The sequence below is a fragment of the Engystomops pustulosus genome, chromosome 4 (genome assembly GCF_040894005.1).
Source record: "Engystomops pustulosus chromosome 4, aEngPut4.maternal, whole genome shotgun sequence".
NCBI classification, from domain to species: Eukaryota; Metazoa; Chordata; class Amphibia; order Anura; family Leptodactylidae; genus Engystomops; species Engystomops pustulosus.
The window spans coordinates 21645315-21660759 of NC_092414.1; the positions used below are offsets into that span (position 1 = coordinate 21645315).

Here is a 15445-nt window from a genome sequence, read left to right on the forward strand (position 1 = left end):
CTAGTTGGGAATGAGAGCTGCAGATTAAGACTTAATTCCTGAGGACGCCTTAAAGGAAATCTAAAATCAAATGCCAGCAAGATAAACCAGGGAAATCAGTCATAAATCCAGGCACCGTGACTGTAGTAATCTTCTTATATATGTTATGCATGGCCTCCTTCCTTCTAAAATCAACTTTTAAAATTATGCTAATCAACCAAAAGGGCTCTTTTGGTTTAGAACCCCTTCAAGCTTTAGCTTCACAGCCTGTTACACTGTACAAAAGCACTTCCCACTCCCACTGTGAGAGATTACAGCAGGTAGAGGGAGGAGGAGGTTGCTCCTGCAAAGTGTAGCAGTCAGTGAAGCTACAGCTATCTATGTATTATTTTAGCGGTATAAAAGAGTACTTTTATGACTCATTGATATGCTAGGAAGATAGAAAGAAGAATAAAAAACAAACATGGTTTCTTTCCTGAAATCAAAAAAGAAAATCTAAAAAAGAAAGTACAGAAAAAAAATACTTTAATGAACAAATTTTGAACTACTTTGCACTCCCTACGTTGGTCTTCTGCTCAGATTTGGCTCAGCTATACGTTCTCTTGGATCTGTTCAAATTTAACAAAGAGTTTATCAGTACTTTGTTTGAGGTCTTCTACAGACTCTTTCACAGACCTCAAATCATTTTCATGGGTTTCGATTTTCACAGAATATGCCACCAAACTATCCACTGCCTCCCGCATCATCTTCAAGTCAGATTCAAGCTTCTTAATTGAGGAACTTAAACCATCAACACCCGGTGCCTGATCTGAAGACCCAACGTTGGTCTTCAATTTCTCATAGTCTTCTTTTAACTCATCGATTAGCTGTTTGTGGTCTTCTAAGGCACTGGTCACCTCCACTTGTAATGTTGAAAAATCAGAAGAGCTTGGTAGGGCGGTGATGGAAGATCTCAACGCGTCTACTTGTTGGGATAACGCTTGTTGAGCTTCTTTCATCGTAGAAAGTGTCTGAGATACTTCGGAGCTTCCTTGACCTTCTGAAGACAGGTGCTTCAAGCCAGTGATGGTTTCTTCTATGGTATTCAGTCTCCTACTGTATTCCTCAAAACTGGTCTTCAAAGATGCTTCACCAGTCAACTCCTCCAGTGACTTTTCCAGAGGCTCGAATCGCAGCTCAATGTTGTTCCGGTTTGACTCAATTTCCTTGAGTAGATCATTGTTGGTGGAGACATAATGACCTTCCATCTCTTTGACAGAAGAGGAAATTTGTTCAAATTCTTTGAGGACCCTTTCGAGTTCTCCCCTCAAGCTGGAGTCATCATTCGCTGGAATCTTTTCCACCAGGTCCTGTACTGTAACCTTTTGTTCCTCCACATCTTTCTTAAGGTTCTCCTGTTCGCTCTTGAGAATTTCAATTTCATTACTGTTGGCGGTAACGGAATCCACATTCAAGGCGTTGTTCATTAACCAGTCGATAGACTCTTCCTTAGATTTAAAGGAGGATCTCAATTGAGCGGTGAGATCTTTTAAGGCTTTCACATCTTCGCTGATTGCATTTAAGTCTCCTAAAGAATCTATTTTGGCCTTCACCTTGTTAATCTCTTCCTGGCTTGACTTCTGTACCTCGGTAAGCTCCGTCAGATCTTCGTTAATTGAATTATTTAATTCGGTAAATTTTTCCCGCATGGTTTTGTCAAAGAGGTCAATGTCGCTTTCCCCTTGGTCTTTGACATCTTGGATGACATTTGATAGATCTTTCTGCAGTTTTTTGAGGATGACCCCAACAACATCCAGTTCCTTTTCGCAGCTCTTGATGGATGCGTCGTGTCTTTGTTGCTTTTCTTGGATGTCTTTTGAGATAAATTCTACTCTTCCAACAGTTTTCTCAAGTAAATCGACCTGCAAAGAAAATTGGAGACTGTAAATATTTAAGGAAGAACAGTTGACCAAAACTGTCCGTTAAGAGTTCAGGTTAGGACTTTCTTTTTCTAGGGCTAAGATTCAGCCTACCTTAGCCACACATCTAAATACCTCTTTATACTCTCTAATAGCACCCAAGACAACTTTCCCACAAAGCTCCATCGTAAACCAAAATAATATGCCCAGAATAAACTTTACTGGATACTATAGAAATTCCTACAGCAGCGGGTCCTATAAATTCAGTATATATTATGACAGGTTGACTAAACTAGATGAGGAGACCCCAGATGACCTGATCTATGGCCATGCACTGCACCTTATGCGAGTGGACTGGTCTTCCTCCTTCTTGGATCTTAACAGATCTAGGAGAAGAAATAGAGGACAGTGTTGACTGTCCTATTCCGTAGCAGCTACACAGTCAGCTTCTATGTTAAAGGGAACCTGTCATCAGAAATTAACATAAGGCCGGTGGCACAAGTGATGTTTTGAACCCGTTTTTTAGCCGTTTTTTGAAAACGCATGGGTTTTTTTAATGGACTGCTTTAAAACGGCCCAAAAACGGGTTCAAAACGCCACGCATGCCGCCGGATTAATAATCCATTTCAAGTATGTTGACAAGTTGTTGAACAGCTTCTCCAGCTTTCTTTCATGGCCCAGCTTGGTGGCATCATCCAGAAAATCAACATTGAAGTGAGATGTAAGTTTGATGTATTAAGTCAGGGAGGCGGAAAATTTAATACTGAAGTCAAGCTCTTATTGCCAGAGAACATCTACTCCCATATGATTGAAAAAATGTGCTGGACTTCAGGAGATCTGATCAATGATGTACCTTGATGAAGGACCATCAATTACAGTGAAGAGGGAATTCTAAGGTAAGGAGAGCTTGACTTCAGTGTTAAACTCTCCGCCTCCTTGACTTCATAACACCAATGTACATCTCACTTCTGTATTTTTGATTTTCTAGATGATGCCACCATACCAGGTCATGAAAGAAACATGATGTAGAAGATGCTCAACTGCTTGACAACATACGGCTAGTTGTTTATTAGGCCAATTTCTGATGACAGGTTCACATAAATCTCATATCTACAGGATTACAACATCTTTTATGAATGAAATATGGATTCCAAACATAGGAAAACAGTCAACACAACGGCAACGACTGAAAACTCTTCTAGAAAATACATATGGATGAAGTTTTCTTTCTGCCTAGATAGACTAATGATAAGACGCTTCAGTGCACTTCAGGGTTGCAAATGTGCAGGGATGGCTTAGAAAACAAGTAGCCGATCTAAAGCGCCCGGAGGGTTAGATGCTGGAAAAACAGCATTCTTAGAGTGATGACAGCTCAGCATTGTGATTGGTCAAACCCAAAAAGATGTCACAGGTTTTTTGATTCGGTTGACAAGAACTCGGATTCTCTCACGTTCGGTGAAAAGATTCCGGGATTAGCAGGCAACAGCGTCATGTGGACCTGTAGCCAAACTATATCAGCTAGATAACACTGACTGGTGAAGTACAGAACATCTCCTGATGATGGTGTCCTTCAAAGGGTGGACTAGGAAAAATTTCACGAAAATGTGTTGGAACCAGTTAGGCAAGCATAAGAATCTGAGTGGCTTAGTCATCAAGTCAAAAGGGCCATGTCTGGTTCAGAGCATTGACTAAACAGAACTGTCTTGTTAGTATTGGTTGATTTGGAATTTTTGTGGTTCTAAGCAGAGTTATGTCCTGGGGGTCCAAAGCAAATGTTTGGGTTGTTTTATAGGTAAACCCACCACATTTATCGCATGTTCACAGTGTACAGTGGTATGTACCAACCAAAAGTAGTGAAGGACCACTTCATATTGATGTTCCTTAGATATGCACCACCCATCCGGTCTTTGTTGCAAACCAAGTGCCATATTTCAAAGCCCCCAAATTTCAATCAAATCAGGCATATGTTGGATGTTCTGGGCACCTTCAGAATTTGAGGTGTCCATGCTTTGACAGGCCCCGGCTACTCCTGTAGTCTTCCATTCATGAGAAGTACCTAAGTCTTCCTAAAAAGGCTGAATCTATCTGATATTTAGTTCAGGAAAACCTTTATAAGTTATGTGCCATATATGATCAGAGGGAGGTGTAACGGATTTTGAAAGACCAGATGTAGACCTCATGCAGACTCCTGGAGTCTGTACAGGTGCTGTATTTACATACATATGGACATTTGCCAACTTTTACAAACCGGTGTCCGTTTTTTGAGTGTGCCAAACATACTGCAATACATTTTTGGAGTGCCTGGGGGAGTGGGAGTGGCGGGGGGGGGGGGGGGGGGGTAGATACACCCCTCTTTTTGTAAGATGAACACAAAACTGGCTACTAATACCAAGAAGACGCAGAAGCAATCTGCTTGATCCAGGAGATATGCCCACTCTTTGGGGACTCGCACCTTTTTTAGGACATTTGTGATAGTTGGCAAGGTGCAAGTATGGCATCCAAAGGAAACCCCAGGACTTTTCTAATATGGTGTCCTACAAATCATATAGTATGACCATGTACACGTGGAGCTCCATTTTCTTAAAAAAAAAAAAGAAACAAATGCGCCACGCATGTCTATAGGTTGTGTGTGGTACTGCATCTAAATTACATTGATTAAATGGAGCGCAGTAGCATTAAATGACACTATCATTGGACAGATATGGTACTTTACTAACCCTTTGTAGCACATTTTACCACAAACAATGTCCACCTTTTAAAGGGCTCCTCCTGTTACATATTAATAGGAATAACCATTGGTGTAGGGTGTGATCTGGCCTTATTACATAAAAGACTACACCCTAGTAAGTAAGATAATATCCAAGCCGGAATATGAATGTACATAAGGCCACGGACGCCATACAGTAGCAACTAGTGTATTGTGTCCTCTAGTAAAGGACAAGACCATCTGCTCCGGACATCATTGAGGGAAGTTTAGTCCGTCATTCATTCCACACATATGTGCATGTACTTAAATACATGACACATCCTACCGACCGCTTCACTTATTTACGTAGGACCCAAAAATAAATCCATAAAAAGTCACGGGTAAAAGGTTATATGATAATGAAGTACATCAGAAAATAAATAGTTAATGTCAAATATAAAGGATCTTTCTTTAATTCGATTCCTAAAGTCGCGTTTGCCTCCGTTAAGTCACGGGGGTAAAGTGTTCTTGTGTTACCACTATTATAATACTTATTTGCTTAGTATATTTACATGGCGCTGTCTAACAATACTGAGGTGTACACAGTATTAATGTTTACATGGTCCAACACCTCCGGGGTAGGATCTGACACACGACGGAATCCATTTACGTTACCCGAAAAGTTGTCAAACATGGCTGCTTGCTATGAAATATAGCGCCACACCTGACCATGGATAGTGTGAGGTATTGCAACTTAGCTCCATTCATTTCTATACAGCTGAGCTGCAACACTCACACTCCTTTGAGGCCTTGCTCACATTTTGCGTACGCAACTCATGCGCAACAGAACGCACTGAAATGAGCACCAGGTGTTTTGCATAACTCGCATGCTAAACACGTGGTGCTCATTCCTGAGGAAATTGGTTCTTAAACCAAGCCCCTCCACATTCGGTTAAAACCACTACGTGTGAACAAGGCCTAAAGGGACATGGGACATGAGGGAAGGCAATAATGTGGTACCCTCCCCCATGTCCTACATAGCCCCAGGTTGTGGCTGTACAAACTATTGTGTAATGGTGGATCCTAAACCTACAAGTTACCTCAGTATTGCATAATGGTCGCCACTGTGTTGGGTAAAGATTTGACAAAAAATATGCGCCAAATTCAATGCTAACCTACATCTTGTGCACGTGAATACCTCAATCTTACAACTCGATTCACATACATGACTAAAAAACCTGGTCATTGGCAAAAAAACAACAACACAAGTTTCATATTTTAATACAAAATTCCTGACTGAAATCTGCGTCAGATTTCGCATATACAAATCTGATGTGTGTGAACAAGGCCTTAGAGGTTGTACAAGTGCTTTCAACATCCGATCTGTGATGAAACCATTGGGGGTGTAGGGGTTTAAGCCACATATAGGCCCAAGTGCTATATACAAGACAATAGGACTATAATATTTGGGAAGGCCTACTACAGGGGCCTGTATACTCATTTAGCTCAGAAATGGGCCCTGTTTACTTTATGGGGCCCTTAGTGATCACCAAGTATCCTGTCAACAAACACCATATTAGAGATTTACTAAACGTGATGAGTAGTAACTTTTAGTAACCAGTCAGACTACCTCAGAAAGGCAAGATCTAATCAGTTTCTATGGGCTACTACCCCAAACTTACAGAAGTTTTTGAGGAAAAAATATTGGAGCTACACAAAAATTGGAGGATTCTGGGAAAGTTGGATAAAGACTAATATGCCTGCCACTGAAACATACCCAGCTTTCCAGTTTTATTAATACCAAATCTGTGAAGTGACCTAGCAAAGTCAACTAGTTATACCATTCCGGACTATGGGAATGCTGGGTAAAGACTAACATGGCTGTCGCTAAATCATATCCAGCTTTCCAAATTCATTGATACCAAATCTGAATAGCGACGTAGTAAAATTCACTAATACTACCATTCTGAAATATGGAAAAGCTGAGTAAAGACACTGAATCGTACCCAGCATTATAAAGCAACATCAACTATAACTACCAGTCAGGGCTAAGTAAAAGCTGGGTAATACCAAATATGGCTACTGCTGAATCTTACCCAACTTTTTGAGTTTATTAATACCAAATCTATATAGCGTGATAATGTTATTGCCCCAATTCTACCATTCCGGATTATGGGAAAGCTGGGTAAACTCTAATATGGCTGTCGCTGAATAAAAGCTTGGTTTCTACACTTCAGAATAGCAAATCTGTGTAAGCATAAAACAACATCAACTAATACTACCATTCAGGTCCATGGGAAAGCTGGATGATTTTTATTTTTAGATACTATTCATCAACTAAACTTAGAAAATGCTTCAGTAATGAATGAAACCCTATAGGTAATTGGGCTCTAGGCTCCTCTTTGCCCTTATAGGTCACCTACCTGCTTCTGGAGGGTGTTCACAGTTTCTGCCAGTTCTCCTTTCTGGTGGGATAAGTGGCTCAACTTGCTGCTGATCAATGAGACTTCTTGTAGGAGACTGAACATCAGCCACCCAATGCTAACAGCCACTGCAATGGCTAGCACATATACTAGGAAAGTCAATAGCTGCTTGAAGATCCCAGGTTTCTTAGATGATGATGAGGGTGATGATGAAGATGATGATGAGGAGGAGGAGGATGAGGACCCTTTGTTGGGTTTGGGGGTCTTCTTTGCCACGTCATTGCCAGCTGCAGCCTGGGTGTTATTTTCTGCAGAGTTGCTTTTATTCCTATGCCTTGCACTAGCCATGGTGTGCAGCCAGAGTGTGAGTGTGAGTGTGAGTGGGGCTATCACTAACTTAGTTAGGCAGCTTCCTTGTAGGGTTAGACCAATGATCTGCAGCACTGGAGTCAGAGGGGCTGGACTCAAGTCCTAAAGAGAACTTTCTAACTTTAGAAGTAGAGCAAAAAGTAAAAAAAAAACTTAGCACCCCCCACTCCTCCTGCTCACACCCAGCCTGGCTCCTCCTGCAGGAGGCTGGGGAGAATGCCACGCACACAGACAGCTCTCTGCTTACAATGAGACTGGGTGCTTCCTCAGACTAGCTGGGTGTTGTAGGTGTGGACTGATGAGGTGTCCTAAAACACTGAGATGGGGAGGCACAAGCTGAGATAGTTTGTAAAAACTTTGTGAAATAAAAGAAGGACCTGTATTTACTGTGGGACTACAACTTCCATAATGACCTTCTGTTTAGAATCAGGGAATCCAAATCATAGACTTGTTTCACCCCCTCATCCTCATAGACTGTAAGCTCTTGTGTCACCCCCTCATCCTCATAGACTGTAAGCTCTTGTGTCACCCCCTCATCCTCATAGACTGTAAACTCTTGTGTCACCCCCTCATCCTCATAGACTGTAAGCTCTTGTGTCACCCCCTCATCCTCATAGACTGTAAGCTCTTGTGTCACCCTCATAGACTGTAAGCTCTTGTGTCACCCCCTCATCCTCCTAGACTGTAAACTCTTGTGTCACCCCCTCATCCTCATAGACTGTAAGCTCTTGTGTCACCCCATCATCCTCATAGACTGTAAGCTCTTGTGTCACCCCTCATCCTCATAGACTGTAAGCTCTTGTGTCACCCCCTCATTCTCCTAGACTGTAAGCTCTTGTGTCACCCCCTCATCCTCATAGACTGTAAGCTCTTGTGTCACCCCCTCATCCTCATAGACTGTAAGCTCTTGTGTCACCCCATCATCCTCATAGACTGTAAGCTCTTGTGTCACCCCCTCATCCTCATAGACTGTAAGCTCTTGTGTCACCCCCTCATCCTCCTAGACTGTAAGCTCTTGTGTCACCCCCTCATCCTCATAGACTGTAAGCTCTTGTGTCATTCCCTCATCCTCATAGACTGTAAGCTCTTGTGTCACCCCTCATCCTCATAGACTGTAAGCTCTTGTGTCACCCCCTCATCCTCATAGACTGTAAGCTCTTGTGTCACCCCTCATCCTCATAGACTGTAAGCTCTTGTGTCACCCCCTCATCCTCCTAGACTGTAAACTCTTATGTCACCCCCTCATCCTCATAGACTGTAAGCTCTTGTGTCACCCCCTCATCCTCACAGACTGTAAGTCACCCCCTCATCCTCATAGACTGTAAGCTCTTGCGTCACCCTCATCCTCATAGACTGTAAGCTCTTGTGTCACCCCCTCATCCTCCTAGACTGTAAACTCTTGTGTCACCCCCTCATCCTCATAGACTGCAAGCCCTTGTGTCACCCTCTTCCTCATAGACTGTAAGCTCTTGTGTCACCCCCTCATCCTCATAGACTGTAAGCTCTTGTGTCACCCTCTTCCTCATAGACTGTAAGCTCTTGTGTCACCCCCTCATCCTCATAGACTGTAAGATCTTGTGTCACCCCCACATCCTCATAGACTGTAAGCTCTTGTGTCACCCCCTCATCCTCATAGACTGTAAGCTCTTGTGAGCAGGGCCCTCATTCCTATTGTTTCATCTGCTCTGTAATGTCTCAATTTGTCAGTATGTGGACTCCATGATCTGTACAGATGGTTCTATACAAAAAAAGATCTATTTGTATCATACAGTATTGCACAGACTGTGGAACTACAAGTACCAGAATGTCTGCACTGCATTGCTTGGTTGCCTTTGCGTGATACATTTTAATACTATATGCTGATGTGCTGTGAAATCTATGGAAGAACCCAGCAGGTCTATAGCTAGGGGGTGACTCCTTTGTAACTCAACCCTATCTAGAGCGCCACCACATGGGGAATAGAATATGACACAGTTCCCTGAGTTGAGTCACATGGTCACAACACTTTGGAAATTTTTAACAAGGGAGTAATTACAGGGATAACTGCCATAGCAGCTACTATGGGGCCCACAGTGTCAGGGGGCCCTGGCACCTGGTGTTTTGCATGTGAATATGTGTGCATATGTGATGTGTATATGCTCTATGTCTTTATGTGTTTATGATGCATGGGTCCATATGGTAGTGTATGTATGTGTGTATATCTGGTGTGTAGTGTATATATGTATGTGTGTATATCTGGTGTATAGTGTATGTATGTATGTGTGTATATCTGGTGTATAGTGTATGTATGTATGTGTGTATATCTGGTGTGTAGTGTATGTATGTGTGTATATCTGGTGTGTAGTGTATGTATGTATTTGTGTATATCTGGTGTGTAGTGTATGTATGTATGTGTGTATATCTGTGTAGTGTATGTGTGTATATATGGTGTGTAGTGTATGTATGTATATCTGGTGTGTAGTGTATGTATGTGTGTATATCTGGGGTGTAGTGCATGTATGTATGTGTGTATATCTGGGGTTTAGTGTATGTATGTGTGTATATCTGGTGTGTAGTGTATATATGTGTGTATATCTGGTGTGTAGTGTATGTATGTATATCTGGTGTGTAGTGTATGTATGTATGTGTGTATATCTGGTGTGTAGTGTATGCATGTATGTGTGTATATCTGGTGTGTAGTGTATGTATGTGTGTATATCTGGTGTGTAGTGTATGTATGTATATCTGGTGTGTAGTGTATGTATGTATGTGTGTATATCTGGTGTGTAGTGTATGTATGTATGTATATCTGGTGTGTATGTATGTATGTGTGTATATCTGGGGTGTAGTGTATGTATGTATGTATGTGTGCATATCTGTTGTGTAGTGTATGTATGTGTGTATATCTGGTGTGTAGTGTATGTGTGTGTATATCTGGGGTGTAGTGTATGTATGTGTGTATATCTGGTGTGTAGTGTTTGTATGTGTGTATATCTGGTGTGTAGTGTATGCACTCAGTCTTTGCTAAATTTGATGACAGTGGGACAGATTAAATCAGGCTGACGCGTCATATGTCCTAATAATCGGCTGCGTTGGCATCAGGTGTGCCACCATTATTAAGAGAATATATCCCGGGCCTGTGCCACCCACATGAATTAAAATATAGGACAGCTAAGAGCTGGGATAAGTGTAATAATTTAGCTAAGCTTATGTGGCCCTGCCCACACGATTTCTACGAATAGGCATTGACATCAGAGGTTTTCCAAAAATTGCCCCATTTTCAATACATCTTTATGGTTCTCAGGAAATAGTATTTCTACAACATTGGGGCACATTTACTAGGGGTCCGAACTGCGCATTTTCGTTGGGTTACCCGACTTTTTACCGTTTTGCCCTGAATTACCCCAGGTTTTTGTCCAGGACCGGATTGTGGCGCATCGGTGCTGGCTTGCATGCGACACAAATCGGGGGGGGGGGGGGGGGGGGCGTGGACGTCGGACAACCCGACTGATTCGGACAAATTATGGAATTTAAAAACTAAATTGTGTCGCAAGATCTGCACTCACATGCACCGGGAAGAAGAAGGTGAACTCCGGCGGACCTCAGTGGGGGAAGCGACGGATACCGGAAATCGGGCGCACGATCTTAGTGAATCCGGGAAGATCCGAATCCTCGTTGGACAACATACAGCAAGGATCGCGACGGGACTGGTATGTAAATGTGCCCCATTGAGTTTCTCTGACCTTAAAGGGTTACAACGAGAATTTATTGAGGTTTTATTATGACTAGTTTAGAGCTCTTTACCATTCTTCATCCTAAGGGTGATGCCACACATGGCGTTTTTAGTCTGTATTTAGGCATGAGTTTTCAGTCCGTAAAAAAACGCATGCCTTTTTGACCATTTTTGTCTCTTTTTCCCAATTATCTTAATAGATAAAGGGTGATGCCACACATGGCGTTTTTGGTCCATTTTTAGTCCGTTTCTCCCAATTATCTTAATGGATAAACAGGTTGTAAGCAGCCAAATGCATGTTAAACTGCCAAAAACGGACTGAAAACGGATGTTTAAAACGGACCAAAAACGCCATGTGTGACATCACCCAAACAGGTTGTAAGCAGCCAAACGCATGGTAAATGGTCAAAAACTGATGCATTTTTCATTTTTATACAATCTGAAAAAACCCATGCTTAAAAATGGACCAAAAACGCCATGTGTGGCATTACCCTTAAAGGGGTGGTCCAGGTCCTTAACAAAACTGCTAATAGGCTGCTTAGTGTAAATGAATCCAAATCAGCTTACCTGCACCATAAGTTCCACTGCAGACGCCCAATTGTGAGCTTCAGAAGTCGCTCCTGTATTGTAGACCATGCTTACCCATAGTATTAGGGGTGCCTATTGGGGCTCAAACACTGTATAATACCCCCATATGTTGGCTCACCCCTATATAATGCGTTTTTGGTTGGCAGACACAAACTAGTGACATCAAAACACCTTCCTATGTCTAAGAAGCAGAGGATTAATGGTGGAGCAGGGAGCCTACAACTCCCAAGGATGGACGTCGGAGTTAAAACCAAGACACAGGGCACATTTACGAACCCAGCCGCTGGAGTTCACAGAAAGTGCATAGTCCGTGTATCATGCACTGTGCCGCGATTCACTAACATCGTATGCCCGATATCCTGCATGTGTCGCTTCCCCACTCCGGTCCGACGGGGTTCACCTTCTTTTTCGTGGTGCATGTAAGTGCATTGGATTGCGACACAATTTGAAAGTTATATCAGTCCGAATCAGTTGGATCGTCCGACGGCGCACCCCCTAAATCGTGTCGCATGGAAGCTAGCGCAGCTGTGCCAGAAAATGGTTGCGCATGCCAAAATTCCGGCGAAAAATCCATGTAATCCCCAAAAAAGGCGCACAGTCCGACAAAAGTGTGATCTGCAACCCTTAATATATATGAGCCCCATAATGCTCACAGCCCAGGAAAGCATCCGAAATCTGGGACTGTTCCATCTAATCCTGGACAATTTGGAAGTAGTTTGGAACCTGGACCCTGCAAGAGCGTAGAAACTTTCCCTGTTAACGTAGGAATGACTTGTCAGTTAAGGTGCCAGGGGTGCCAGAAAAATAATACAAAGGGGTGAAGGTAGAGTCTAATCCAGAAGCAAGGTCGAGATCCAAACACTAGGATGAGCTTTTCAGAGCAGTAGAGGTGCACCGACACACCAGGCCACACCCCCAGAGCACTGAAAGGAAAAAAATTCTCAAAAAATGACCGATCTCTGCAAATCATTTGAATTTACAGAATGCAATTTACACAATGCTGGTTTTATTTGGGAGGTGGTAAACACTAGTTCTCAGTTGGGGGAGTGATCAGACGTCATGTCATGTCTTGTTCCCTAATGTAACTTGCAATTTCTATGTGCACCAGAAGGTGGCGCTGCAAAGCACTACATGAGATCCTAGTACTGTATTGTCCATGCAATGTAATACTCCAGGATACGACTTGTCTTCAGGTCACTGTGTACCGCTTCCTAAGACAAGGTACAGCTGGAGTCAGACAAGACTAACACAGGCGCCAATATTACAGATGAAAATCGTTTGGCGCGATAATTGGTCTAACTGCATCATGGTAATCGCTGGTGCTGTTAGTACAAGACATAGACATTAGAGCCACAGACTTGGACACGTGCCCGTAGTGTGCATGATAGGTCAGGTCTCAAGCCCTATTTTTGCGCTGTCCCTAACCCTGCACCCTAGTGTGACCACACACAAGTAGAATACCCCCCACCCAACCCTGCCCCCTTCCACACTGTTTTATGCCCCCCTGTTCTCCCCCTGCCCCCTAATATGAGCCACCATTTAATAAGCCCTCCCTTTCCAGTAGCCCCCTACTTATAATGCCCCCAACTTAAACTGTGGTTTGGGGGAGCACTGTGAGGAGGGTGCATTATAAATAATTGTTGTTCTTGTTTTTGTTGTAAATTTACCTCTTTTCTGTAGCCCCCTCTTATAATGCCCCCTTTCTGTGACTCATTTCCGCTTTCCATTTGCACCACCATTTATAATACACATTTATAACACCCTTCACATATGATACCCCGTTTTCTGTAGCTCCTTCCTTAAATAGGACCTTTCACTACCCTGCACATGTGGACACAAATTTTCCATTCTATAGTGGATACTACACAGGTGCAGGGGCACTTTGAATTTTTCTTTCTAGCCCCCATGGTTGCTGAGATATCAGTCCCAGTATTTGACCATTATAATACTCTCCACTGTCAGAGAGGAGGAGCTGGAGTAAAGGAGGGGGCATGTGTTATGATAATCTTCTCTGATACTGAGTCACTGAGAAGATTATCATATCACAATCCTCCATTCCAGCACCTCTGTTCTGACAGTGCAGAGGATTATAATTGTCAGATACTGGGACTGATATCTCAGAAACCGTGGGGGCTACAGAGGCACTTTGCCCCTGAATCTGTGCAGGATCCCTTACTGAACGGTATGTTCATCTCCTCATCTGTAGCTTTCCGACGTATAATTCCTCATTTTCTATACTGCCTTATGATTATGATGCCCACATTCTGTAGCTTTCCCACTTTTGCCCCCTTTCCTGTAGCACCCCCATTTATAATGCCCCTTTTTCTATAGCCCCCACATATAATGCACTTTTTTCTGGAGCTACTTGACTTATTCTTCTTTCCTGTAGCACTTCCATTTATTATACCCCCATTTTTTAGTTCCCATAATTATGATATTCCCTTTACTATTAACCTCCCGCTGCTGTGTGTGGCTGTGAAGCAGGCAGGATGACATCATCAGGAAACACCAGAGGCTTGAAGGTGAAGCTGGGAGCCGACGTCTCCCTGCTTCATCATTGCATTCAACTCTGTGTCCAGACTTTTCTGATAGGCCTCATTCACATACAAATTCAAAGGCAGTGGTGATTTTCACAGATACACCCCAATAACTAAATGATAGATAAAGGAAGGGGGGCTTGGCATAGATTTGGGTCCTGCAGCATCAATTTATGCCTCTGCCCATCCTCTTGGTGTAAATATGGCTGGGGTAGTGATGTGTTGTTCGCGAAAGAGCTGGCTCTGAGAGCCGCTCTTTTTCGTGAACAATGGGAGCCGCCTCCGATGGCTCACTTAACCCCGCACCTAACCAGCTCACCACGCCCCCTTTAACCCGATACAATCGTATTAAAAGGGGAGTGGTGTGGGGTGAATGACTGGCCTGCAGCTCCCTATTATATATTTAATAGGGAGCCATTCAGGAGCCAGAAGAGCCGGCTCTTCTTAGTGAGCAGAGCCTAATGAGCCAGCTCACTTAGAAGAGCCGGAATTCCCATCACTAGGCTAAAGATGTAGCATATGACTACTTTTATGTAGTCAGCAACATAGCAAAGAATATAGCAAAGATTTGCTGCCAACAGTGGTGAAAACCGGTACTGCAAGTGACTGGAAGCTGCATAAAGACTACAGATGAACAGTTTACAATAGTATCTTGTATTAGGGAGATTGAGGGGCGGTTTATATATTGTGGTTTCTTATAAGACTGACATCATGTTCTGGTTCCGTTGTTTTATTTTGGAAACCGCACATTTGTCCTTACATGGGATAAAAAATCTTTTGAACCCCAGTAGGTGCCATATCCTGGGTGCAACCGCAACATGTACCCCCCTATAATTCTGAGAAGTGAGGTCAATTTTATGCTTCCTTTGACTTTAAAGGGGTTTAAATGAGAAATATCTGTTCGGGGTCACAAGACTACGACCGCTAGGGATGACCTAAACTGATGTCCTAATGTGAATGGGTGGGCGGGTGTTGCATATACCTGGCCGTGCTCAATCCACCCCACTTATATGGGGAGCTCCAAATGTGGGTGTTGAAATGTAGAAGTCAGGAGGTGTCGGCTCTCAGGGTGTTATAAGAGAGAGGGGGACACAATTGAATTTGGTGGTGGGGGAGGCTGGTGTAGAAGAAGATGTCACTAGTTTTAGAACAGACTGTAGTTGGATGGTGAATTCTAGAAGGTATAGCAACCACCAAGCTTCCTGTGCCTATTGTGTGAACTGTAACCACGTATATATTGTGCCTCTGCGGAG

General features: G+C 43.0%; 1 protein-coding gene across 1 annotated transcript; it reads right to left on the bottom strand.

Annotated features, from left to right (window-relative positions):
- Positions 1-487: 487 nt before the first annotated feature.
- CKAP4 (cytoskeleton associated protein 4) lies at positions 488-7486 on the bottom strand. Its single transcript, XM_072145458.1, has 2 exons — positions 6987-7486; positions 488-1880 (listed from the first exon to the last, which is right to left on the bottom strand). The coding sequence occupies exons 1-2, from the start codon at positions 7332-7334 to the stop codon at positions 570-572; spliced, it is 1659 nt and encodes a 552-aa protein (XP_072001559.1). The 5' UTR covers positions 7335-7486; the 3' UTR covers positions 488-569.
- Between the last annotated feature and the right edge of the window lie 7959 nt (positions 7487-15445).

Coding starts and splice junctions, on each gene's coding strand:
- CKAP4 (XM_072145458.1), bottom strand. CDS start 7,334: ATGGCTAGTGCAAGGCATAGGAATAAAAGCAACTCTGCAGAAAATAAC. Junction 1,881..6,986: donor TGAACACCCTCCAGAAGCAG/GTAGGTGACCTA, acceptor TTTTCTTTGCAG/GTCGATTTACTTGAGAAAAC.